This window comes from Microcaecilia unicolor, chromosome 8 (assembly GCF_901765095.1).
Source record: "Microcaecilia unicolor chromosome 8, aMicUni1.1, whole genome shotgun sequence".
In the NCBI taxonomy this organism is placed as follows: Eukaryota; Metazoa; Chordata; class Amphibia; order Gymnophiona; family Siphonopidae; genus Microcaecilia; species Microcaecilia unicolor.
The window spans coordinates 52,844,819-52,871,327 of record NC_044038.1 but is presented as its reverse complement, the minus strand read 5'-3'; the positions used below and the strand labels follow the sequence as shown (position 1 = coordinate 52,871,327).

Below are 26,509 nucleotides of genomic sequence, written 5' to 3'. Positions count from 1 at the left end.
GAGAAACACCTGTCCCTTCTGTAAGCAGCACACATTGTGAGGTCCTTTAAATGTACAGGCGGACTTCCTCAGCTGGAACCAGCTGGATCTGGGGGAATGGGAGCTTTCTCAGCCAGCTTTCACTCGGATCACAGCCCACGGCCCACTGGTGGGTTCCTGTGATAGATCTGATGGCACGCAGGTCCAGTTCTAAAGTGGCTCACTACTTCAGTGGCAAAGTTCAGATCTGAAGGGATTGATGCGCTTGTCCAACCCTGGCCCAGGTCTCTCCTCTACGTGTCCCCCCCAATGTCCCAATGATGACCTATGTACTACACTGGTAGAGATCCCCTCAAAGCTCAATATCAACATATCACTCCTTCAATATCAGCTCTTTTGACAGTTTGCCAGGAAGGCTTTTAAGTTTCCTAAGAGGATATCCAGTTTTTATCGGGCCCATAAACATTTGATACAGTGTACACTACTGCCCGAGTGCAGACATTTACTGATTTGTATCTCCCCATTGACAATCTCTGGACTGCCACCCCCTTTCTTAAACCTTGTGTTGGCAGAGGCCAACAAGGGACCTTTATCCCCTCCCTACAAATTATTTCTCCTGCACCAGAATCACATCTCCTAGAGAGGTAGAAATTTTTAAGAGCTGCAAATGCCTTTTTCTCAAGGATTAACCCTTTTGCCAAGCTTCATACTTCAACAGCTCTTGTTAGCTTCCTCCATGTTTCCTGCTCCCTGATTCAGCTGTTTCCCAGCTCCCCTTCACAATAGCATGCAACAAATTCACTCAGATCCCCCAGCCCCTTAGCTGGCCATCCCATCCAGTGCTAGGGCTACACTCCCTAGATGGCAAAGCATAAAGAACTGACTTGGTGACTTTCAGCAACCAGTCTGTCCTCCCCTTGCCCCAGTTTGGGAGCAGGTTCATGAAGGAAAGGATGCTTTTAAGTCCCCTCTGCTCATATATTCCAGATAATGTCATCTCAGTCCAGCTTTTCTCCACTAATTTAACCCAGATCTTACCTTGGGCCTATAGACCTGTCTTAAACAAATCTTTCATCCAGCTGTTGTCTTAGCCCCCCTCCTCAAGTCTTTCAAGATCTTTTCTTTTCACTAGTGTCCATATTGCCTTCCGTTATAAGCCCTAGAAGAAGTAAGTAGGTGCCAGCTCACTGTCCTCCAGCCAGAGGACTGTGGTTCAATATTCTGTTTTTGATGTTTTCCCTTTTCTCTGGTATTCCCTGCCATTCTTCCACTTCGCTGTCATCTTAGATCCCATCATTTTATATAGCTGCTGTTCACCACCAAGCTCAGCATTCAGAGGGCTCGCCAAGCCACCTACACTCAAACTGCAGTCTGCTTGCCTTAAATTGTCAAGCTGAGTCAGACATCTGTTTGTTTATTTAGGATGTGAAAAGATTGAGGTGAGATTAAGCCATATTCAACATGAGTGCTGAGAGATCCTGGAATCTGTACTGGTGCTCCCTTAAGGACACTTTCCTTTTGTGTCTTGCTTTCTAGAATATATATTGTCTATATAAGTTCTAAATTGTATCACAATATCTGATTGACTACTGATGGCTTCCCCAGCACTCTTATGCTCTTTCCATGGGTTTTGGTACCCAGCCAGCCATGGCACCTTCTGAGTTATTTGCTTTACAACATTCATGGACAACTTAATTCCACATGATCAGTGCCTCATTCCTTTGGCACTTCTCTAAATAGGTTGTTCATGTATCCCCAAGTCAAAATTATGTATTTTATGTCCAGTTTGTTCATTTTAAGCCTCATAGAGGAACATGAGGGAAATAATCACTGCTGTCTCGTGGCCTGACTCAGCCACCCTTGTTCCAGGGTTCCTGATTTTTGCCATGCACATTTTTTTAAATTAATGTCGTCTTGATCTGAGAAGCATTATCACCTTGCAGCACAGGTGCCCACTTTACTCAATGTGTACTCTGCTTCTGACGGCTGCTGCTCTCTGTCTGGCGCCATGCTTACTAATGGTGAGTGAGCTGCCAATGTTGGCCTTCCTCATTGCACTGACCACATCTCGTACCTGTCAGTTGTTTCACCTTGCTAGCCATTCTTCCACTACCTTTCGCTTTCTGTGCATTCCTTTTGGGACCCCAGTACTTGGAAATGCTTTTGTTCTTGCTTTATTTCCTCAGCATAGGAAGGAGCATACAGACTTAAGCTACCATTCAGGCCACACACATCACTTCCTCTCCCTAATTCACTTTCATATTGGGCATTATTTTAAAACCCAACAATTTTGGTTTGGTTTTTTTTTAAATACAGGATAACATCTGTTTACGTGAAGGGGAAGGAGACTCGAAGCTTTGTGTGAAAGGTGAGTACAGAAAATTAGCTGTTGTACTAATTTAAACTTCAGACCCTGTAGTTTTAATTGCAGATACTTGTAACTGAATTGGAAATGCTGATCAACCCATTCAGATCTAATCTGCTTGTGGTGAGACTTCCACTAGTTAAACGTTGCTGTTGGAGAAGGAGGGGATTAGTTTTTTGGTAAAATGAGTAGAAATGTTGAATTGTGTACATGTCTTTTGTCTTTTAGGAATTATGTAAAGATGGCTACGTTATTTAATAAACATTACTTAAAACTCTTACTTTGTAAATAGCAGTATCTATTAACTAACTTGATAGGTACATTCCAAAGGTGTAAAATCCTCTGTTAGGCTGTTATCTCCTCTCAAAGGATAAACTACCAGCAGTGTCTCAAATCATACTGTTCTTTTTAACTCTGTAAATGTATACTTTTCTGCATCACCTATAAACTAGGAGAAAATCCCATGTTGCAGTTGTCCTACTGCTTTAAACTAGAGAGTGACACGGAGATAAAATTTGTCCCCATGGGTTCTGTCTCCGTCCCCACCCCATCCCCGTGGGCTCTGTCCTCATCTGCAGAAGCCTCAAACATTTATGATTTTATAGTTAAATCTTTTTAGTAAAGTATAAAAAGGAACAATATGCTGTGCAACTGTTGTGTATAAATTACAACTAAACCCTCCCACCACCCTCTACCCTTCCAACCCCAACAATAACTGACTTCTACTACCCCAAGGAATCCTAATCCACCGTGTTGTTAAAATGTCCAGGGGTACAAAATACAACCTGTTCTGTATGCCCTACAGGGGAGAAATATGCCCTATGAAGCACTGTTATGATTTTTTTAAATCTGTGGATGAATAAGTCAACAACAATCTCAAGATTGTCTAGCTCTCCGCACAGTCCTTCATGCAATAGACAATGTCTTCTTAGATGTGTGCTGGTAGCAGGATGTACAGGATCCCTCATTCAAATTTTGCTAGCTTTTGCTAGCATGTTTGATTGTTTTTCCAAAAAATAAAAATATTGTCGTCTGCATAAATCAAACATAAATAACAGTCCAGTTCATTAATAGGCTTCAAAGATGAAAGTGACATCAGGACAAAGTTTGTCCCAGTCCCCATGTCATTCTCTTCTTTAAACTACTACTATTAATCATTTCTACAATGCTACTAGATGCACTGTACACATTATATGCAGGTACTTTCTCTGTCCCTGGAGAACTCTCAATCTCTTTTTATACCTGGGGCAATAGAAGGTTAAGTAACAAGAACCCTTCTTGCCTTCCCAGAGGAAATCCCTCAAGATATAGTAATGGTGTTAATAAAGAAATCTTACTTTTTTTTTCTGTACTGTCTCATTTAAACTTAATGGAAATTTCTTTACCTTCTTAACCTCAGTGGTTGACATGGTCAGAGATGTCCAGCTTCAGCCCTCGTCAGGTTGGGTTTTCAGGATTCCCACAATGAATATGCTTGATCTTGTTTTCATACAATGGAGGTAGTGCATGCGTGTAAATCCCATGCATTTCCTTTAGGAAAAACCTGACTTGATTATGACCCTCAAGGACTGGGGTTGTCCAGCCTAAGTTGGTATTCAGACTCTTCTGTACTCTGGATACAAAGGTCTAGATCTTTGACGGACAACTATAGGCACCCTGTATAAGAGGCTTGGGGAGGCTAAGCTCCCCACCTGCTTAACCCAGTGCCTCATACCTCTCCTATACCACTGCTGCCATCCCTCCCTCTCATTGACACCTCTTCTGAAGCTGTAAGGAGGAAGATCAGAAACATCAGAAAATATTCTCTTCCCAAGGTGCTATAGAAGGAGGAAAGCTGCTAGGAACTCCATTCTGCCTCTATCGTCTGGAGGATTTTGTCTGTCATTCATTGCAAGGCTCCAAAAATAAATTGCTTTGATCTACAGTGTATACAAAAAAAATGGCTTAAATATGACACTAAAATGTAAATTTTTATTGCAGCTAGCTTCATGTAAGCCAAAAGTCTCTCCATTTGTCATATTTGTTTAGTGACCTGACACTAAGTAAATAAATCGTAAATCCAAGGATATTAAGCTACAGCTTCACCCATTAGATTACGAGGTGGTAGACACTGTTTTGCAACAAATCAGATATCCACTAGTTAAAGAATGGCTGATTTGTTTTCTTAGCATCTACTCCAGACTGTTCACAATGAGTGGGTATATATCCTCCTAGCAGCAGATGGGAGACTGAGAACTAATAGTGATGTCACTAGTCCTATGCAGACCCAAGTACCTCTGTCTTTTTCAGTCTCCTTATTAAATAGTAGGTAGGCCTTTTTGAGCTAAGGGGGTGAGGGGGTTGTAACAAATGAAAATTCCAGTTGATGTTTAATTCAATTTTTATATTGACAATAAAAATTGTTTGAAACTAAAAAGAACAAAAGAAAGAAAAGAGAAACAGCAAGAAAACTATTAAGGAGGTCATAGAATATTTTAAATATCCTAAATAAAGAGGAGGGTACACTTTTCCTACACAGTTCCCTTTATATTTCTGGATTTGTGAGCATATATTAGCCTGTCTGCGGTAGGGCCAAGACTTGTAGGTTGTGAGCTTTGGGGGGGGGGGGGGCACTCCACTGCACTCCATAATGCAGATCCCTCCCACCTTCAGAGTCACAGTTTGCCTCAGCCCCCTCTTTCTTAATGCCCTAATGCTTCCCTGGGTGGGAACAGAGCAACCAACAGCTTACTGAAGCAAAAAAAAAAAAAAAAGTGCTGCTGATCCTTCTGGTGTCTGGGTTCCTGCCTGGGACTTTGGTCGGGAACTATCAGAAGTGGGGACATCTTTACAGCTTCCCATGTGGTGGATCAAATGACAGATCCCATGGGAAATGCTCACTGCTTGTTGTCTATGGTCAGTGGCTTATGCTGGGTGTGTGAAGAATCATCTGTGGGAAGATGGTGCCCCTTCCTGAGGTTTCTGGACCTTCCAGTTCCTGTTCTGGACTGATGGCTGGGGCGGCAGAGGTATGGTCATCGGTGGAAAAATCAGAGCTGTTAGACTCTCTTCTGCCCAGGCAGGAGATTCCACCACCCCGCCTTCCTTTAACAGGCATGATGCTGTGGATTCTCCCCAGTTTCCCCAGAATTTTGTTTTACTGCTTCACCAGGCTTAGTGTTTGAAGCGGTGTCTCACCAGGACCGTGTCTGAAGAGGTCTTGGGGCCTCAGGACCAGGAGGGGCCTTCTGAGGCCAATTGTCCATGTGCTGTGCCCTATGAGCAAGAGGATTTCTCCTCGTTTCATCTGGAGAAGGGGCTTGTCATGGATGAGTATTGGCCCCAGAATCGTCCCAAGGAAGGGTCAGAGCTGCCACTGGGGGAAGACGCCTCCATGTTCAGGATTTTTCACAGGCAGGTGCTGCCCTGTTTACCTATCAGGTCCTGCAGTGCTTGGGACTGGAAGAGGCGTAACCTGTATTTCCCAGGAAAGGAGATCCCTTGCTGAAAGGTGGTACCTGCAAGCTTCCTATTTTTCCATTTAATGAGGATCTCAGAGCTTCATGGAGGCAGTGCAGCATCCTGATGCTGCTCTGAGGGTTGTTGGAGCTATGTCTCGCCTGTACAAGCTCCCAGCAGTGAAGCTGAAACATGTTTTTGTATGCCCAAGGTGGATGCATTAGTCACCATAGCAGCTAAGAAGACAGCTGTGCCAGAGAAGGGCGTTGTAGCTCTCAAGGATCCCTAGGATCATCATATGGAGGCTTTTCTTGTCTTTCGAAGTGTTCGTCTTGGCCTTACAGGCTGTGATATGCAGCAGCTATGTGGCTTGTTTTTGGTAAGCAGAATATCTTCAGGTGTTCCTGGTGAGGTTTCTGATCTTGCCAATTTGGAGATGGGGATGGCCTTTTTGAGGGTTACCCTGTATGATTTGGTCAGAGCCTTGTCAGTTGCAGTGTTGTTTTCTCTGGCTTCATCAGTGGTCTGACATGGCGTCTAAGATACGGCTTGCTCAGTTACCCTTTTGGGGAATGGTGCTCTTTGGAGAGGATCTAGAGACATTGGTGGAAGACTTGGGTGAGTTCAAGGTTGCTCAGTTGCTAGAGAACAGGCCTTAGGCCAGAGACGTTAGTTGTTCTTTGTTCAGTGGCTCACAGCGTGAGATTTTGGTCTAGGTCTCAGGCCTTTGAGGTGGCTAGTGAGGGAGCTGAAGGAGCTTCTGATGGCCACCCGAACTGCCCAGTGAAACTTTGGGGGGCCCAGTCTCTGGACCTCCCAGTTGGGGTGTGTTTACAATACTTCCCCTGGAGCTGGGCCCAGATTACATTGGACCATTGGGTCCTGGACATTCTGAAGTTTAGTTACCTGCTGGAGCTTCTTCATATGCTTCCTGACCTCTTTGTGGTTTCTACATGCAAGGCGGCTTGCATGCGGCAGTCATTGGGACAGGTGGTTACTGTTCAAACACCATTGTTCGGTGCCTCCAGCTGAGAGAGGTTTTGGCAGGTATTACGTTTATTTTGTGGTGCCCAAAAGGAGGGATCCTTTTGCCTGATCTTGGACCTTAGCGGTGTCACCAGGGCTCATCCCCTTTTCATATGGAAGCCTCAAGGTTGATCGTTGTGGCCATGTGCCAGGGAGAGTTTCCCACTGCCCTGGACATGTTGAAGACTTATTTGTACATTCCTGTCCTTCCGGATCATCGCAAGTTTCTGCGCTTTGTGATTCTACAGGCACACTATCAATTCAAGACCCTCCCCTTTGGGCTGGCCACGGCTTTGAGAAATCTCCAAGGAGGACATTCTGTATCATCCTTACCTGGATAACTGGCTGATTCGCACTGAGTCCCTCAAGTAGAGCAAGCAGGTCACCACACGAGTGGCAAGTCTTTTGGGATGTCTCGGCTGGGTTGTAAACATGGCTAAGTGCAGACTTGTGCTCACTCAGACCCTAGAATATTTGGGGGTCCAGTTACACGTAGGCAAGGTGTTCCTTCCAGCGCACAGACTGTTGAAGGTACAGGTTTGGCACCTGGTCTCTCGGTCACCTGATAGTTTGGAATATTTTGCAAGTGCTGGGATCGCAGCGACCATCAATGTGGTGCTGTGGGATACCCTCTTCAGTGTTCCTTGTTGTCCCATTGGTCTCTGCTGTCAGATGAGCTTCAGTGTCGCCTCCCCTTACAACAGTCAGTACAGGACAGTCTGCTTTGCTGACTAGACAGTTCCAAGTTGTCGGAGCGTGGCCCTGGACGCCCTGGAGTGGACATTAGTGACAGCAGATGCCAGTCTCTCTAGTTGAGAGCACATTGGGAGTGGAGGGGTAGTCTAATAGTTAGTGAAGTAGGTTTCTGAGCCGGGGAACTGAATTCGATTTCCAACTGCAGCTCCTTGTGACCCTGGGCAAGTCATTTAATCCTCCATTGCCCCAGGTACAAATAACCTTAGATTATGAGCCCATTAGGGACAGAGAAATACCTGTAAAAAAATAGTATATGAAGTCACTTTGTATCTACAGAAAGACAAGTATATCAAGGGTGGAATAAACAAAAATATTGCCAGAGGCAGATGGTGCAAGGGCACTGCTGGTCAGCAGTGGAGACACAGTGGTCCATCAATCAGCTGGAGACCAGGGCCATTTGGTTGGCATTTATGGCCTTTCAGCTTCTCTTAGTAAATTAAGCGGTCAGGCTTCTATCGGACAATACCACGGCCATGGCGCATGACAACTGTCTGGGGGTGGGGGACAACATCACTTTCAGGTGTTGGAGACGACAGAGTTGATGTCCTGGGCAAAACAGTCTGTTGCTATTTGGCTACCCCTGCTACATGCCTCTTCACTGTGGAGGCAAGAACCTTCTAGAACCAGAGGAGTGGTCCCTGTTGGAAGCATCCTTCCAGTCCATTGTCCAGCACTGGGGGGTGTTGATCATGATGACTGTCAGGAATGCCAACGCACCCTGGTTTTTCAGCCACAGGAATCCCTGTGTCAGAAGGAATCGATGCCCTTACTCAGTGATGACCTTGCTTTCATGTTCTGCCTTGGCCCTTGCTCAGGTGCACCATTCAAAGATCAAGGCCCACCATAGTAGGGTAATGCTAATGGCCCCAGATTGGCCATGGTGCCCGTGGTACAGTGATCTCATCCCATTGTTTGAGGAACCCCTTTGGTTTTGTCTCTCGCTGCCTCCTGCCCCTGCAAGGGACCATCACTGTGCCAGATGTGACATGGTTGTTCAAGAAGGGTTATTGGGTGGCAGTCATTTCCACCTTGTTGGGTTCTAGGAAGTGTTCCACCTCCCTGACATATGTACAGGTTTGGCGCACTGAGGCTTGGTGTATGGACAAGGGTGTTTTCGCCTCTTCATTCCTCTATTGTGGACATCTTGCAGTTCTGCAGAAGGGTTGTCCCTTTCATTTCTGAAGGTGCAAGTAGCTGTGGTAGCATTCTGTAGTCTGATTCAGGGGTGCTCCATGCAACTGGCACACTTCATGGAAGAGGTCAAGCACTTGCCATCATTTTGCCTAGTCATCCCCTCCTTTTGGGATTTGAACTTCATGTTATCGGCTTGGTTAAGGTGCCCTTTGAGCCCCTTAGCTTGGCTACCTTGAAAGATCTCTCCCTTAAGGTGGCCTTTTTGGGAGCCATTATGTTGGCGTATTTCACTTCTGAGATGGAGGCCCTATCCTGATGGGATCCTTTTCCGCTTCTTGAGGAAAAGGTGCAGCGAAGGGCAACTAAAATGATAGCGGGGATGGGACGACTTCCCTATGAAGAAAGACTAAGGAGGCTAGGGCTATACAGCTTGGAGAAGAGACGGCTGAGGGGAGACATGATAGAGGTATATAAAATAATGAGTGGAGTGGAACAGGTGGATGTGAAGCGTCTGTTCACGCTTTCCAAAAATACTAGGACTAGGGGGCATGCGATGAAACTACAGTGTAGTAAATTTAAAACAAATCGGAGAAAGTTTTTCTTCACCCAACGTGTAATTAAACTCTGGAATTCGTTGCCGGAGAAAGTGGTGAAGGCGGTTAGCTTAGCAGAGTTTAAAAAGGGGTTGGACGGTTTCCTAAAGGACAAGTCCATAAACCGCTACTAAACGGACTTGGAAAAATCCAAAATTCCAGGAATAACATGTATAGAATGTTTGTACGTTTGGGAAGCTTGCCAGGTGCCCTTGGCCTGGATTGGCCGCTGTCGTGGACAGGATGCTGGGCTCGATGGACCCTTGGTCTTTTCCCAGTATGGCATTACTTATGTACTTATGAGGAGTGTGTTGTGTCCAGTATCTTCCTTCTTACCTAAGGTAGTTTTGCCTTTCTATTTGAATTAAGCTATTTCCCTGCCGGTGTTTCGTAGATGAGCATTGAGCCTTGTTTTGGTTGGCTGTGCAGAGAGCTCTCTAACTTGTGGCGGACAGCCAATTTTTCACAAGTCAGATTGCCTCTTTGTGGTGGTTGTAGGCCAGAGAAAGGGTGAGGCGACTTCTAAGGTGATAATTGCCCAGTGAATCAACAAGGCAATTTTCCTCTACGTACTTGCTCAGTGGGAAGAGTATCCTTTCTGCGTTACAGGCACATTCCACAGGGCTCGGTGTACTTTGTGGGCTGAATGTGCCTTAATTCCTATTTCAGGCATTTGTTGGGTGATAAGGTGGTGGTCTATGCATTCCTTTATATGAAGCATTACCATTTGGATGTCCAAACCGAAAGAAGGCAGACTTTGGAGCTACAGAGCTGGCTTGGGGGTTGGCCTGCCCTCAGTTATATTGCTCTGGTACTTCCCACTCATTGGGACTGGTGTGGAGCAGACACAAAGGGAGGGGAAATGTAGTTCTTACCTACTATTTCTCTTTCCTTTAGTCTCTCCAGACAATTCCTGATTTAACCCCCTCCAATTTATTTGTTTCTGTCTTCATCAACCTCAGCTGGGGCATCAGGGGTACATAGACTCTGGAAGGATCTCTGTGTCTATTTAAAAAACAAATTCACACACATGAGGTTTGGTCTACATTTTACTAATCAATTCTCAGACAAGACATGATCATGTTTGTTTTAGTTCCTTTCCCCTTGTTGTTCACTTGGGGGGGGGGGGGGGGGGTGGTCTGTTCCATTACCATCATCTCGGCTTTGTCAGTAAAAATACTGAGGAACCTAGGTCTGCACACAGGTAGACAAAGTGACATCACTAGTAGTTCGGAGAGCCTAAAGGAAAGAAAATTAGCAGGTAAAAACTAATTTATTCTTTGGTGCTGCAAGGTGTCCATTTGAGAGGTAATATAGTTCCTTATGGTGTCTCTCTTTTGTTGTTTGTTTGAACAGCTGTGGAGAATATAAGACTACAGGAAGTCTCTGAACAAGAGAAGAAAGATGTGGGGAAGGTGGACAAAGCCAAAGAGCCTAACCCCACAGTTGATGACCATGAGCCTAGATTAGGGCCACTGCCACGGTCACACAACAGAGTCCTCAATCCTCCTGGGGGCAAATCAAATATTACCTTGTACTGAAAACTCTTCATTCTTTGGAGTCTGCACAAACATGCACTTCCTGTCCTTTAGGTAGTGGTGGGGGACAAGGGTGTAGATGAACCACCTGTTCTTTAATCATTTTCTTCTTATAGCTTGCACAGATCCTTGTAAAGACATAGTCCAGGCTTTACAGCATAGCCTTCAAAATGGAGGACACTTAGGAGTGGTATGTGTGAAGGTGTCCTCAGCCAAAAATGTAGCAAAGCTTCTGTTTTTAAAGGTGAGCATATAGTTCCAGATCTAGGGGGGAACAGGCTAACCTAATCTTGACTTTACTCCAGTAGATATGGAGATGTATGTCTGATTTCCGTAAAACCAGAGCCACAATTTCCATGTAAGTAGCAAAACAGTACTAGATCAGCATGTGCCTCTTGAAACATGTGGTTACATTGTAAAAATGTCTGGCTTCTAACTTAATAGTCACATTTCAGCCTGTTTATACTATAGAAAAGAACAGCTTATTGCATTGGCCTTACTTTAATGTAGCAGTTCTACTTCTGGTTTTCCTATGCCATCTTACTCCTGCTGGTATATTTTTGTGATTTAGTGTGGAAAAATCTGCAGTAAAACCACTATGCTAAACGCCAACACAGAGCAAACAAACAGCTGAATCAAATTGCTTCTGTTTTAAAGGTCTGAATCTTGGCATGGTTTTTACTTCAGTGCTGAAGTTTTACTTTAGGTCAGGGCTGAAACAAAGGGTTATCTGAGAGAAAGTATATAGCACTTCAACTCGGATGAGCCAGCTTGGCAAATCTTTGGTGGCCTAAATGGGCCCTGGACCCCCTCCTTCCCAGACCCCTTAAGTTGGGTGGTTAGGAGCATTGCCTACTCTCTCTTACTTCAAGCACTGCCATTTTGCAACTAGCAGCAGTGCCAAGAACAAGTTTACTGAGGCAGAGAATGTTGGTATGTTGCAGCAGTGGGTGCTGTTTTTCTGTCAGTGTACACTTTTTTAACACTGGTAAATTTGCATGCAATTAGTTTTATTTGGTAACTTTTTTTTTTTTCTCAGCCCATTCATTAAGACACTGTACTGAAGCTCAGTGCACAGTTCTAATGCACAGCTTTTTACATTGGTGCCATAATATGTGCCTAAAGATGAAAATTCAGGGCTTTTTCTCTTTTGTAATATCTGTTTTCTATTAGCAAAGGAAGTTTGTAGCAATAATAGACTATTGTATTCAGTGGCAATATCTTTCAGTCATTGTAATGGTTTATCATAGTGGAAGTGGAAAAACTGAACCCTTCAGCATAACTATCTTTAATTGCTTGGTCCAGGGCAGGCTTCATTGCCTAGGCTGAACTCTATGCTGCAGCCTTGGCATATGGGTGATTAGGGGGAGGAGTGGCTGTGACTCACTGTGGGCAGTAGTATGCTTAAGCCTGGGGATGGAAGTTTAAACTGCAGCCCCTCCTGGTCAAAGCCACACTTGGCCCTCTTTCTCCACAGGCTAAAGTTGAGGCATTTGAGAGGTAGAGGGCAGAACAAGACACGGCTAGAAAGGTGAAGGGCATCTGGGTAGCATGTGTAACTTTGTTACATTTTGTTTTAGAATGTTGAGCAATGTGGTGAGGTAGCTGTGTTAACTTTTAAAAGTGGACTAAATTAGAAATAAAACAAAGACACCTTTTTTTTATTTGACTAAATACATTTTTTTATTAGCTTTCAAAAGCAAAACCTTCAGAAACAAGCAAAAGATGGTATTGCTGTCAAATGCTAATCAAAAATGTGTATTAAGTTAATCCAATAAAAAAGATACCTTCTTTTATTTTATTTCTATTAGAAAAAGGAATTTAACATTCTTTAAATCTGTTATAGATACTGCTCCTAAGAGTTTCTGAAAGCATCGTCCCCACCTAGGTATATTTCCCTTTTGAAAACTATCCTGAATAAGTTACAGTGCTGTGGGGCTAGTGTGATTTTTTTTTTTTTTTTTTTGAGACGAAGGATGCAAAGTAAGAGATATAGAAAAGGTGTTAGAGCCTAGAGCCAGGGTGGGCAACCATAGTCTGAGGGTCACAACCCACTTCTGTTTATGATTTGCACAAGATTGATTTGCATGTACTGCTTCCATTGTATGCAAATTAAATCTTATGACTAGGTTGTAGCCTTTGAACTATGGCTGCCTACCTCTGGCCTAGAGGCAGCGCTTGGGTACACATGTAAAGGCAGCAAGTACCTCACGCTGGTTCATGTAAGCTGCTGCTTAACTGAATTTGTTTCTTCATGAAGGCAGTTCACAGCAGTTACCCTTGTAGCTATTTTCTGACTTAAGATCAAGTATACTACATTGGTTTCTCACTTTTGTACATCTGCCCCTAAATTCTTGACTTCCTGTTGCCCTTTTCTTAGTTTTGAGTAGTGTAAATTCTAAGATTGCCTCCCCAGTAGGAGGGGGCCTCAGCAAAAATAAAGCTGCTTGGAGGCCCAAAGTACAGCAACCAGTGTAGTTAAGTAGTGTGGTACTGCTGCCTGACATCTTTCTTTAAATTATGTGAATGTTGCCTCCCCCCCCCCCCCCCCACCTTGCTTTCTGACAGTCAAACAGTTAAGCACCCACATGAGATGACCTTCTGAGAATTACCACCAAAGTTGTGCACTAAATGTAAATTCTATGACAATTACACATAGAATTCTAGTTACAGAATACTAGTGCAAGTCTAGTTATGTGTCTAACTGATGTTTGAGCACTCATGCTTTACTACTGCCAGTATTCTATAACCTTAGCCTCTAAGGGCTAGTTTTGCCTATGCTCTTTCCCCCTAGTACTTGTATGCTACAGAAGTTACATGCTAAGGTGTTAAAAAATTAAGTGCAGTTACATGTGTAACTAAAGTAATGGCAGCAGTTAACTCCTGAATTATGTATGTAACTTAATGCTATTTGGTGCCTAACTGGCAGTGTTCTACACATTTGTGTGTGCTAAGAGCAAAAAGGAGATTGCAAGATCACAGAAGTAGGGGGATTATCTCTTCTAGCCTGGACTAGGTCTCTGATTTTTATGGCTGTTCTTTTGCAGCTAGAGATGTTTCCTGATATGTTTTAAGTGCTTCGCAGGTACTGGGAGAAGAACCCGAGTTAGTATTTGACATGCTCTCCCTCCATGTCTGCAGTTCAAGAATTAGTGGACTCCCCTGTGCTTTAGCTACTGCTTGGGTGGTATCTACCCACAAATGAGCAGTGGGATAGTAGTCTTCATTCCCTGTTCTGCAACATTAGAATCTTGTGTGGAAGGATGCTCCATGAGCAATTTTCCTTTGTGGGGTTATGTTTACTGTCTTGCAGCTGTGCGGGATTCAGTTTTGTTTGAATATGGCTTTTTACAAATGCAAGCGACTGGGAGATGTTATAGAAAATTTAAGTAGATGAAGGAGAATGTGAGCAATTCTAAATGTAATTGTAATCACTTGAAGTCCAGTTTTGAGATGTTTACTCTAAACTGTGCTCAGAACTGGAGTGCATTATTTAGTTAAGCCCTATGAAACTTGTGCTAACTAGCCTTTAATTGTAGCTAATGCTAAGTCTAAGAACAGGCACTTCCAACTTTTCCAGCTCGAGTGCTGCTTCAGTGGGCCTGTCTGTTAAAAGAATCACCACCTTTGATATTAGAGTAGTGGTAGAATGCTTGCCTTTGCTGATTGGGTTATCAAATACTGTGCCTTATAGAGGGAGTTTAGGCAGAAATTGGCCAGCAATTATATCTTGGGTGCTGTGATATTTCTAATTTTCTTGGATCATGATCTTTGTTTTCTGCTGTACTTAGAAGACCAATCTTTTGTATTGACCATGTACCTCAGGACCTGAGCCTTTCAAGTCTCTGTATATTACAGGAACATTTTCTACCTAAGGAGCAAAATAAAATCAAGAAAACTTGAGTGTACATCTTAATAAACATTATTTTTTTTAAATAAGCTTGTTTGAAGGGAATTTACTTATACCTGTTGCAATACTTGCTGATAGTTGGGATTCCAACAGAGGCAGTCATTCTCGCCCTAGCTTGACCCATCACCTCTGCTACCCTGGCCTAGCATAAGCAACATGAATTGACACACTTCACTTCCCTTTCCCTGCCAGTCATACACATTTATTTACTGCCTTTTTAATTAATTCACTCAAGGGGGTGCACAGTAAGAATAAATCAAACATGAATAATAGGCAATTACAGCAGTAAAAATATTCAATACAAAGTAGGGTATAGTATACTACTTACAATGTCAACACAATATGTAATAGACCATTGTAATTGACAGGAAAAGGTATAAGCAAAAATGGAACATGTAGATCAGAAGAGTTAGAAACTAAGGTGACTAATTTAAAGAAAGGTGCACATGAGGTCAGAGAGATGGTTAAATATTACATCATCAAGGGTAGGAGTGAATAAACTTGTCCTGCTGCAGTATGTGCAGCCCATGTCTCTCCTTACATATGTGAGTGAACTTCTTCCATTAAAGGCCTGGTTGAAGAGCCAAGCTTTCACCTGCTTACTGCCGTATAGTCTTGTTAAGCAGAGCCTTTCAGGCAAGTGCATTCTGGAGGGTGGGGGCTACCCCGGAGAAGGCTCGCTTGCAGGTATCACATTGTGTAATGTCTTTTGGAAAGGGTGTGGTTAGTAGACCTTAGTGTCCTTGGCGGTATATAGAGGGTCATCCTGTTCTTCAAGTACTCTGGACCATTTCCTTTAAGGGCCTTGAGTTTTTAGCCCACCTGGTCTGACTTTTTTTTTTTTTTTTAAGTTGTGAGGCAGCAATGTGGAAGACAGTTAAACTTTGACCAAAGAACCACTAAACAGCACCTGTGAAGAAAATGGTACAAAAATAAAACCTGCACAAGAAGAAGAAATAAATGCTTTAAATGTGTGTCCTGCTAGAGCAGGCATGAAAAGAGCTTGTCTGTACCTGTGTAATATCAATTGTATACATTATCTATGTACATATCCATACAGTGGATAACTATGTAATATGTTGGCTTTAACACTTATGCATCACAGGAGTTGGCATGCTGCCTTGGAGCAGTTGTCCTGCTGAGGAAATTGCATTAAACAGGGAGTAGGAAGGGTAGGCTCTTCCAAAGACAACTGGAGACGACGTATGTAGGAAATCAGTTCTTTATTCAATTAAAAACACTGACATACTTTGACTCTGACATGCATTATAGACTGTTGTACTAATTTCCTCATCAAAATACTGTAAATCATGGCTAGCATTATTTTAACTATAGTCCTGCTTTATTATTTCTACACTTCTCACCTTTACAGCATAACAGCTAGGTTTCAAGTCTCCAGTATTATTCATCAACGTAGAATAAGCAAACCGGAAGGAGGTAGTTGTAACTTAATTAGGTTAAACCAAAACTGTAACAGCATCGTAGTACTAAAATTCATTTTATAGATTTTGCTTACAAAAAGAAAGCAAGCTATCAGCTTTCACTGTAGGGTGGAACTGCTTAACAGAAAATAAGGCATGATGTCACTAAAATAGTCTGTGTGTGAAATACCTGCTTCCTTTTCACTATTGCTAAATTTTGGTATTGTAGAGCATCTTTAAAGTCTGCTTCAAAGATGCCATGAATAAAAGGCAGCTCCCCCAAACATCTCTGTACAGTGAACAATCTGATTGAGCATAGTTTACATACAACTTACTCACCTAGCAGCCTAAAACTATATGTTTTCACCATGACGAGAGCAGATCTGCCTTCCAGCTCAAAAGGGTAGGAGGAGGTAAGACAACTAGCCACAGTGTGGACGAATGTGTTTGGATGTCATTTAAAATAGCTTTTACTTGTTTAATTGCATAAATATGAAATTGTACTTAAATGCTGCCTGCTGTAAAACCAACATCAAATTTATAGCCACACTCTCTTATTTGTGAATCTTCTGTGTTGGTCATCCTTGTCCCACATTTACAGGATGTAATTAGGAGTTAGGATTAAATTGCTTTATCAATTGTCTGAACAAAATGGTTTAGCCTTGGACTGTTGCAAAAACATGATCTTCTAATGAAGCTTTCCATTTTAACAACCAAAGCCACATATACATGATTTTGGTGAACTGTAAGCCCTGCATGGCTTCAGTCTCAACAGACGCTAGCTGCTCTGCTACTTCACATCCCATATATATACACAGACATGTACAGCAGTGCCATTATTAGCTACATCCTGTACAGAAAGGTGCTTGTATGGCAACTTTATAGAACTAAGGCTCAAATATTAATTTCCAGTCCAATTTTTCTCTCTGCAGCAGTTTCAAAATATGGAGACTGGTCACCTTTTAGTTTATTGATGCCACAGCTCCCTCCTCTTCCTCACTCAAGAGAGGTGCAGCAGCAGCTGGCTCTACAGTACTTGACCGCTTGGTGGTTTTGTTCAGTATTCCATCCTGATGAGACAAAGGTTCAGTATATTAAAAAAAAAAAAGAATATTTCCATGGAGCAGTACAGTTTTCTAAATACTCATTTTTTAGCCTAAAAATTAGAGTACCAAAGCAGTTTTTCTATGCCTAAACAAAAGTATGGCCTATTAACTAAAATCAGACAGGCAGGGGGGGCTCAGAGCCAGGTTTGCAGTATATCCACAGTTAATATTCATGAGAGAGATCTGCATGCAAATCATTCATGAATATTACTACTACTACTACTACTAATCATTTCTATAGCGCTACTAGATGTGGATATCCTGAAAACCTGACTGGCTAGGGTGCCTTTAGGACTAGGTTTGGGAACCACTGCACTATGGCCTTGTTGCCTCAGGTACTTACTTTCAAAAATTGTCTCTCATGCTATAAGATTGCTTTCCTGTCTTTGCAAATAGACATACAGCACCTATGAGCAGCAGAATCAATATTTTGCAGAGATAACCACATTGACCATCAGTTCACAGCCATAGCAACTCCATTTTAACCTGGCATACAGTGATGCAAATCACTTCAGTTCCTTACCCACTGCTTGCTAGTTTTATTTAATATATATATATATATTTTTTTTTTCTTTCATCTAGTTCTTCCACTAAAATAAGAAGAACAGGTTGCTGGTAATTTCATGCTGGCCCAAGAGCTGCACTCCCATTAGCCACAGAAAAGCAAGGTTTTAATCCACTTCACTCCATGATCACACTGTTTGAAAACCAGTTATTAAGCCTTTGGCTTGTGTGTAGCCAGGTTGAATCGTTAAAACCTTCATTACCATGAGCATTTCACATAGAGTTTGTGCACCAATACACAACTTTGGGCATAGGACAGCCATACCTGTGCAGAAAATTATGCACAGATCTTCTGCTAAGCTATGCACTTATTTCATGGCTCTTAAACTGTAAGCTCTTTGGAACGGGGATTTATTGGACCTGAATTACTAATAACCCTTTAGACTGTCTTAAGCATTATTTGGAAAGGCAGTGAAAAAAAAAATTCCCAATGATTAGTTGTAGATCCTTTAAAAGCAACTAACAAACAAAAAAAGCAGAGAGGGTTAAGAGATTTATTGGAACAATACCCGTGGCCACGTCGGGTATTGTTCCAATAAATCTCTTAACCCTCTCTGCTTTTTTTGTTTAAACATGGCCACGTCAGGTATTGTTCCAACAAATCTCTTCACCCTCTCTGCTTTTTCGTTTGTTGGTATTATTCAGTAAGCAGTTTTGTGCCTTTTTGGTGTTTTTTTTTTTTTTTTTTTTGCTGATCCTTTAAAAGCTATAGCCTATGCCTTATGCTTTTCTCCAGAAACAAAATGGCTGGTGGAATACATTCGTTTAATGGTAAGTTTGTAGTCTGTTACACAGAGAGAGAGTTTAAAATAGCCTGGTGATTCAGTAATCTGACTAGCTACATGCTTCATATATAAATAGAACAAGGGTGCAAATGCCCTTAGGAGGGGAAAACACACATGCTACAATTTTACAGTATTCAAAATATTTTGAAATCTGTTTCTCAGACCCATTTCATGGAAATATAAGTACGCTTTAGCTCACATTTTTTCAGGATCCGTTACTCAGCCACACTATGCCCTTGTCCTAAGAAGGATATTCTGATAACTAAATTGGTTTGTCACCATATCCCTGCTGTACAATCAATATAGTGTAGGGCAGCAACTCACAACCCTACATAGGTATTACAGAATCATCTTTTTGAGCGAGTCCTTTGGAATTTTAATTAGTCATTTGCACATGCCTACTGTTTAGGAAGTGTAACATAGTGAAGAATAAGTTATGACACCGGTGGCTAACAATCAGCTCTCCAGGGCTACCAACCAAAAGACAGCTTCCATTAGGACACTTCCTGCCAGGAAACAAGGGCAATGACATGCACTAGACTGTGCCTATTTATAGCCTGTGCTGGAGCAAGCCATTCCCTCCATTCCCTAACACTGCTGCTCCTATGTGTGGACTGGGAGATGTGCACAGCTTTGTCCTTGCAACAGCACCCCGATTTCATGCCCCTCTACCCCCAGGAGCACACGAGTTGGCTCCTAATTTGCATAGTACTGCACCTCAATGGGGAGGAATAAGACTCCAGAACCTGCACTACTGAGAAAGACCTAGGATGCTATAGTAATAGTGTACTACATAGATTCCTGTTGGTTACAGCTGGTATGTACATTAACTATTTTCTAAAATAAGCTAATGTGTCAGATTTTCTTCGGCAGGTTGATCCTGTCCTGGTTTTCTCCATCGCATAGACTTGTGAGTGAGGCTAGAGCAGGGAGCACCCTGGCTATAACTAGTCTAAGGCTGTCAGCTGGATCCAGATTCACAGGACAGGGCTGATCTGGTCCTGGCTTTACCCCATTGCATGCAGGACAGGGAATGCAAGGGGGGAATCAGAACTTAACAAGTCCCAGCATACATTAGGGTACAGCCAGGCCTGGATCAATCCTGTGCTGCTAATCTGGAGCCAGTTGGCAGCCTTGATCTAGAAACCCACCTACCTTTTAAGGTGTTTTCAGGAAATTCAGCTGCACCTCAATAGCCCTGCTTCCTCCTGCTTTAAGGCAGAGCAGTCTAATTCAATTTGCCAGTGGGGAATGCAGCGCAGCTGGTCACCTACTGAGCCCTAAGAACAATCTTAATTAGAACAAAAAATGTGGTCTGGGAAGGATAAAAGCCAGAGGAGCCACCTGGTCTTGCAAAGCAAATTGAGACCTGCTAGGGTCTACAGCCAGAATACAAGGACAAGCCAGGGGGAGGGACTAATAGCCCAAAGGCTGTAAAAATTATACCAACATTGAAGCACAATGCTTTAACAAAATTTCAGCCTTCTGTTCACATGTTAATTTACCTAACAGCCATAAATAGCTGCAGTTCAAGTGAGGCAAAAATAATATTCCTGGATAACTAATGTGTTTAGCAATTCACCAATTCAAATTAGGAAAGTTGCCATGTCTACAGCTGGAGCACTACATCATACTGGGGTATAGCCAGCCCTCTAATTTTTTATTTCTTTTTTTTTTTTGGGGGGGGGGGGGGGGCCACAACATTTCATCCTCCCTACCTCATGTGCATTAAAAACATCTTTGCTGGTGAGAATGCTGAAACCCAACCACTCAAATTCAGATACTGAGCCACTCACCTTGTACTACTGCTGTAATCGGAAGCTGGTGGCGCATGCCTCCAGCCGCCAACTCCGGGACTCACTGAGCATGCGCAAGGAGAAGGCTTGGAATGGCGGCTGGAGGCATGCTGCCAGCTTCCGATTACAGCAACAGCACAAAAAGGTGGTGAGCAGCTCGGCCAAATTTCTTTGGTTGGTGGGGCTTTAGCATCCCTGCCAGCCATTTAATGGGGTGCTGTTATACTATTAATATTACATATCTGTTCAGAGCAGAAGCCTGGTAGATTTTGAATAGAGCAGGGGTTCTGCAACCACTGACAGCAGAACAACTATTTTACTGTGCTTTTTTTTTTTTTTCTTCAGTCCTCTCTCTGATATTCCCTACCCTAATGGTCAGCACACATACACAAGCATATTCTCTGTCTTCCTTCATGTCCAGAAGTGATTCTTCCCCCTTTCCTCAGACCCAGCTATCTCTCAGATATTGAGCCCTGGCTCCAGCTCCATCTTCCAAAATCCCAACTTTAAGGGCAAGGCCATTGCACTCCTGTAGAGGAGCTGGACAATAAACCACCACATAGTAGACTCAATCTCAACGCCCAGGGGAGCACTGCATGGGAGCCTATACCTGCACAATGGAGAGGTGGATGAAAAAGAGAGACCACTGGCATCAGCCTCAGGTGCATGGTAAGGCTTTGTATCCCTGTAACTGTAAGGTCTCTCCTAACCACCTCTACCTCAATGCTTATTTTCCTTACAACTCTAGTGAGCAGCAGAATCTCAGCTAAGCTGGCTACACATGTAATCAGATAGGCTGCCGGCAGATGGGCAGCTCAGTCAGAAAACAAGAATGGATTTAGCGAAGGGAAATCTTGCCTCGCCAATCTATTACATTTTTTTTTAAGTGGTGAACAAATGTGGATAAAGGTGAGCCGGCCGATATTGTGTATCTGGATTTTCAAAAGGCGTTTGACAGAGTACCTCATGAAAGACTCCAGAGGAAATTGGAGAGTCATGGGATAGGAAGTAATGTTCTATTGTGGATTAAAGAGTGGTTAAAAGATAGAAAACAGAGAGTAGGGTTAAATGGTCAGTATTCTCAATGGAGAAGGGCAGATAGTGGGGTTCCCCAGGGGTCTGTGCTGGGACTACTGCTTTTTAACATATTTATTTATACATGATCTAGAGATGGGAATAACTAGCCCATTTGGTGGGCTTTTCTGCACCGACAGCTTTCTGTGTACTGATAGCATTTTTTGAGCCAAGAAATACCACCCATATCAGAGATATTGCATCCTGCCTATTTGGTTATATATAAGTACATAAGTAATGCCACACTGGGAAAAGACCAAGGGTCCATCGAGCCCAGCATCCTGTCCACAACAGCGGCCAATCCAGGCCAAGGGCACCTGGCGAGCTTCCCAAAACGTACAAACATTCTATATATGTTATTCCTGGAATTGTGGATTTTTCCCAAGCCCATTTAGTAGCGGTTTATAGACTTGTTCTCTAGGAAACCGTCTAACCCCTTTTTAAACTCTGCTAAGCTAACCGCCTTCACCACGTTCTCCGGCAACGAATTCCAGAGTTTAATTATGCGTTGGGCGAAGAAAATATTTCTCCGATTTGTTTTAAATTTATTACACTGTAGTTTCATCGCATGCCCCCTAGTCCTAGTATTTTTGGAAAGCGTGAACAGACGCTTCACATCCACCTGTTCCACTCCCCTCATTATTTTATATACCTCTATTATGTCTCCCCTCAGCCATCTCTTCTCCAACCTGAATAGCCCTAGCCTCCTTAGTCTTTCTTCATAGGGAAGTCGTCCCATCCCCGCTATCATTTTAGTCGCCCTTCGCTGCACCTTTTCCAATTCTACTATATCTTTCTTGAGATGCGGTGACCAGAATTGAACACAATACTCAAGGTGCGGTCGCACCATGGAGCGATACAACGGCATTATAACATCCTCACACCTGTTTTCCATACCTTTCCTAATAATACCCAACATTCTATTCGCTTTCCGAGCTGCAGCAGCACACTGAGCAGAAGGTTTCAGTGTATTATCGACGACGACACCCAGATCCCTCTCTTGGTCTGTAACTCCTAACGTGGAGCCTTGCATGACGTAGCTATAATTCGGGTTCTTTTTTCCCCACATGCATCACCTTGCACTTGCTCACATTAAACGTCATCTCTGAGAAAGTCACGAACAGGATTTTCTGACCTCTGAGGCAGGCGCTTGTCGGGTCATCACTCAATAAAGGAGGACATTGATTATCCCAATTCTGGATGCCCAGTGTTGCTTTTTTCTGTTTATGATAAGCAGCATAAAATGTACTGTTTTGGAATGTTACAAGATACTTGTATAATGTGGTCTGGAAACAGGATGCTGGGCTTGGTGGACCTTTGGTCTGTCCCAGTATGGCAATACTTATGCAATAGAGCAGCAAGGCTGGGTGGCAACAGAATGAAGCCACACTGCAGCAGTCACAGGTTTAAAAGGGCAGTACAGTAGCAGGTATCAGGGTCAGTGAGCACTAGGAGGGGAGGAAGCAAACCTGAAAGAGCATAGCACTTTTTTCTGAAAAGGACAAACAGGACAGGTAAATCCTTTGTAGAGGAGCTGAAGGTTCCCTGGAAGAGGGGTCTACAGGTCTCCCTTCAGATCCACCCCACCAAAAACATTAAATCCCCTCCTGGGAACTCTCATTCATTGGTTTTATCCAGGAGATGGTTCAAGTAGTCCCATTTCAGTTTGATACAAAGGAGGTGCCCAGGCCAAAAGCATTAGATATCCTCCAATTACCCACCCATAGAGGCCAATAGTGGCCTTTTATAAAATCCTAAAAGAGGTCCAGATGAGAATATGGGAGATCCCCCTCTCCATTTCTCGTATTTAATAAGGAATATCAACGCTACCTACAAAGTCCAGAAGGCTCTGGGATTCAAGAAACAGCACCTTCCTCACCATTCCATGGTGGTCAGATCCAAACGCAAGAGAGCCAAAAAGTTCCAAGACTTACTTTCTTGATGTCCCCATACAGCAAAAGTTGGACATTAGAATCTTATGGAGAATTTTTTTTTTTTTTTCAGAATGCTATGCTCACAGCCCACATAGCAATCTACCATCTCTTCATAAGCAAGTAATTATGGAACATTGTGTGCGGAGTTTCCAGATACTCTCCTTATGGAAAATGCTGAAGAACTCCTCTAGTAGCCAAAAGGAGTATGTGTAGAAAATTCACTGTCTGTGTGACCTATGATTATTTTTGATATGACATGAGCTTCTGCTACAGTTGTTGGCACCTACAACTCCATGGGATGGGGTTTTGACAACTGCCACAAGATTACAGCTTCAGTCCCCGTATCCATTCTGGACAACCTTCCAGTAGGAGGGAGGCCAATGATTTTTTTAAACAAATGGCCCTGTGTAACCTCAGACTGGTAGGTTCATAAAATAGCGTAGGCAGGGTACCATTTGCAGTTAGTGAACTGTCATTCAAATTGCCCACCAAGCACATTAGGATCAAGCTCTTAGCATCAGGAAATGCTTAAAAAGGGAACTCTTTCCTCTTACAGGCCAATATGATTGAGCCTGTTCCCCCAGGAGAAAGAGGGCAGGGATTTTACTCCAGATATTTCCTCAAAAACAGGATAAGAGGATTCCATTCCCATCCTAGATCTAAGAACAAGTATCTCTCCAATCAAAAGTTCAAGATGATCTCCTTAGGCTCCCTCTTCAAAAAATGTGACTTGCTATGTATTCTTCTATTTGAACAATTAGTTGGTGAAGCACACAACTGAAGGAGCAGAAAGATCAGTTTGTTTGACCATTCTGCTGCTGGAGTTGCTAGGTTTAATTGTAAGTTATCCTAAGTCTTATTTAAGCCCAACACAGCAATTGGATTTTATGGAGGCCTTGCTAAAAACCAACTCGCCTAACTGCCTTTTTTGCCACAACAAACGATCTCCACATTAGTATCTATTGTGAACGGGGGGGGGGGGGGGGGGGGGGGGGGGGGGGGGGAATAGCAAGTATCAGCTGATCAAATATTGAGGATACTGAGCCATCAACAGTTCATATCACACCAACAGCATGTCTTTGATACCAACCCACTAGGAATTTATCCGCTCAGTCCACAGGCAACCTCCAAGGTGCAGTATCTGTCACCAGTCATCTGTGGGATTCACAGTCCTGGTGGATCTTTTAAAGCTTGCAAAATGAATCTCCTTCCAAATTCCTCAGGCAACTTTAATGACAGATGCATCTAATTTTATTTATTTATTTATTGCATTTGTATCCCACATTTTCCCACCTATTTGCAGGGCTCAATGTGGCTTACAGAGTGTAGTTATGACATAGTCTACAGGATATCAGATACAGTTTGTAATGTGCAAAGATTAAATCAGATGCAATTGGTAATGTGCCAAAGTTAAGTAAGGGAAGAGAGAGGGGAGGTGTTAGGCTAGGAGATATAGACGGTGGATTTTAATAACTGGATGGGTTGGTGAGGTAGTTTTATAAGGTTATGGGTTATCTTTGTAGGCCTTGTTAAAAAGATGTGTCTTCAGAGATTTGCGAAAGTTAGTTATTTCTTCAGTAGTTTTCAGGGCTGTAGGTAATGCATTCCACAACTGTGTGCTCATGTAAGAGAAGGTGGAGGCGTATATCAGCTTGTATTTCAGTCCTTTACAGCTGGGGGAAGTGCAGATTGAGAAATTTGCGGGCTGATCTTATGGCATTTCTGGGAGGCAGGTCCACGAGGTTTAGCATGTAGATCGGGGCATCTGCGTGGATGATTTTGTATACAAGCGTGCAGATCTTGAACGCGATGCGTTCCTTGAGTGGGAGCCAGTGAAGTTTCTCTCTTAGGGGTTTTGCACTTTCATATTTCATATGTGGATTAGGGAGCTTATTTAGACAGTCTCTACACACAGAGTACATGGTTAGCTCAAGAAAGCTTCATCAGATAAACATTCTGGAGCTAAGAGCAATATGGAACACTCTAAGGGCTTTCTGAAATCTGTTATCCAACAAGATTATTCTGGTTCAAATGGACAACCATTACATAAACAGGGAAGGACAGGTTCATACCTCCTGTATTGCAAGACTGTTAATGTGGAATTGGGACATTTGTCATAGAATGTGTCTTGGGGTCACATGTCTGGTGGGCAAGGACAACGTCCTAGCAGACAAACTGAATCTAGTCCTTCTACCCCACATGTGGTTTCTGAACAAAGACGTCACCTGCAGGATGTGGGGGCACGCTCAGGAGAAGATTTACACTTCTTGCGGGTGGGGAGGGATCTGAAGGAACACCTGTAGACCCCTCCTCCAAGACGACCTCCAGCTCCTCTACAGAATTTCAGGAGCACTCTGATTCAAAGCCAGAGATGTAATCTGAGTGAGAAATCCAAGTCTTGCCTGCTTTGCACTACTGACCACTGGGTCTGGTCTCCTCTTTTGGTGTCATGAACAGGGGACATTGTTGCATCCCAGCCTACAGTCCCTTGCCCTTACAAAATCAGGGTCTTGCAAGGTTAACAGCAGCTTCTCTGATCTTGCCTGGCATTGTTTCACAGGTCTTGCCAGTTAGGATTACACTAGGAAAGCATACAATTTCAAATGGAAGATTTATGCTGTCTGGTGTGAGTAAACAGCCTTTACTTGTGCACTTTATGTGGCGCCTGCTTCTATTGAACCCTTCCACAGTGTTATGGGACCGCAGTGTTGTACTTACCCAGCTAAGGAAAGCTTCATCTGAGCCTCCTGCTACCCGCTATCTGGAGTATATGACATGGTAGGTCATATTTTTAATGCAGTTACTTCACCAAACAGGATTAGTGAGCTCCAGGCCTTAGTAACAGATTCACCTTATGTTAATTTTTTCTAACAATAGTGTGGTTCTGTACACTCATCTGAAGTTCCTTCCCAAGGTAATGTCAGAGTACTATCTTAACAAATCAACAGTCCTTCCAACCTTTTTTCCAAAACTTCATACCCACAAAGGTGAAAGTGCACAAGCTTTGGCCTTCTATCCAGACTGGACTACAGCCCACAGAAAATCCACCTAGTTTATTGTTTCTATTGACCCACACCGAAGGGAGCTGCT

General features: G+C 43.1%; 2 protein-coding genes across 5 annotated transcripts in view; one reads left to right on the top strand and one right to left on the bottom strand.

The window, feature by feature from the left end:
- Window positions 1–14,761, top strand: part of JPT2 (Jupiter microtubule associated homolog 2) — a 28,553-nt gene extending 13,792 nt beyond the window's left edge. For all 3 annotated transcript variants that reach the window (XM_030213496.1, XM_030213495.1, XM_030213497.1), the window contains exons 4-5: window positions 2,296–2,347; window positions 10,648–14,761. In XM_030213496.1, coding sequence (XP_030069356.1) covers window positions 2,296–2,347; window positions 10,648–10,832 — 237 coding nt within the window. In that variant the 3' untranslated portion in view covers window positions 10,833–14,761. The remainder of the gene's footprint in view (window positions 1–2,295; window positions 2,348–10,647) is intronic.
- Window positions 14,762–15,528: 767 nt separating this feature from the next.
- Window positions 15,529–26,509, bottom strand: part of LOC115476916 (major facilitator superfamily domain-containing protein 1-like) — a 55,058-nt gene continuing 44,077 nt past the window's right edge. Inside the window, exons 13-14 of one of the 2 annotated variants that reach the window (XM_030213494.1) lie at window positions 17,120–17,230; window positions 15,529–15,543 (exon numbers count right to left, since the gene is read on the bottom strand). In XM_030213494.1, the coding sequence (XP_030069354.1) occupies window positions 17,123–17,230 (108 nt within the window). In that variant the 3' untranslated portion in view covers window positions 15,529–15,543; window positions 17,120–17,122. Of the gene's footprint in view, window positions 15,544–15,587; window positions 15,650–17,119; window positions 17,231–26,509 lie in introns of those variants that run through there. The other variant, XM_030213493.1, reaches the window with a different exon arrangement.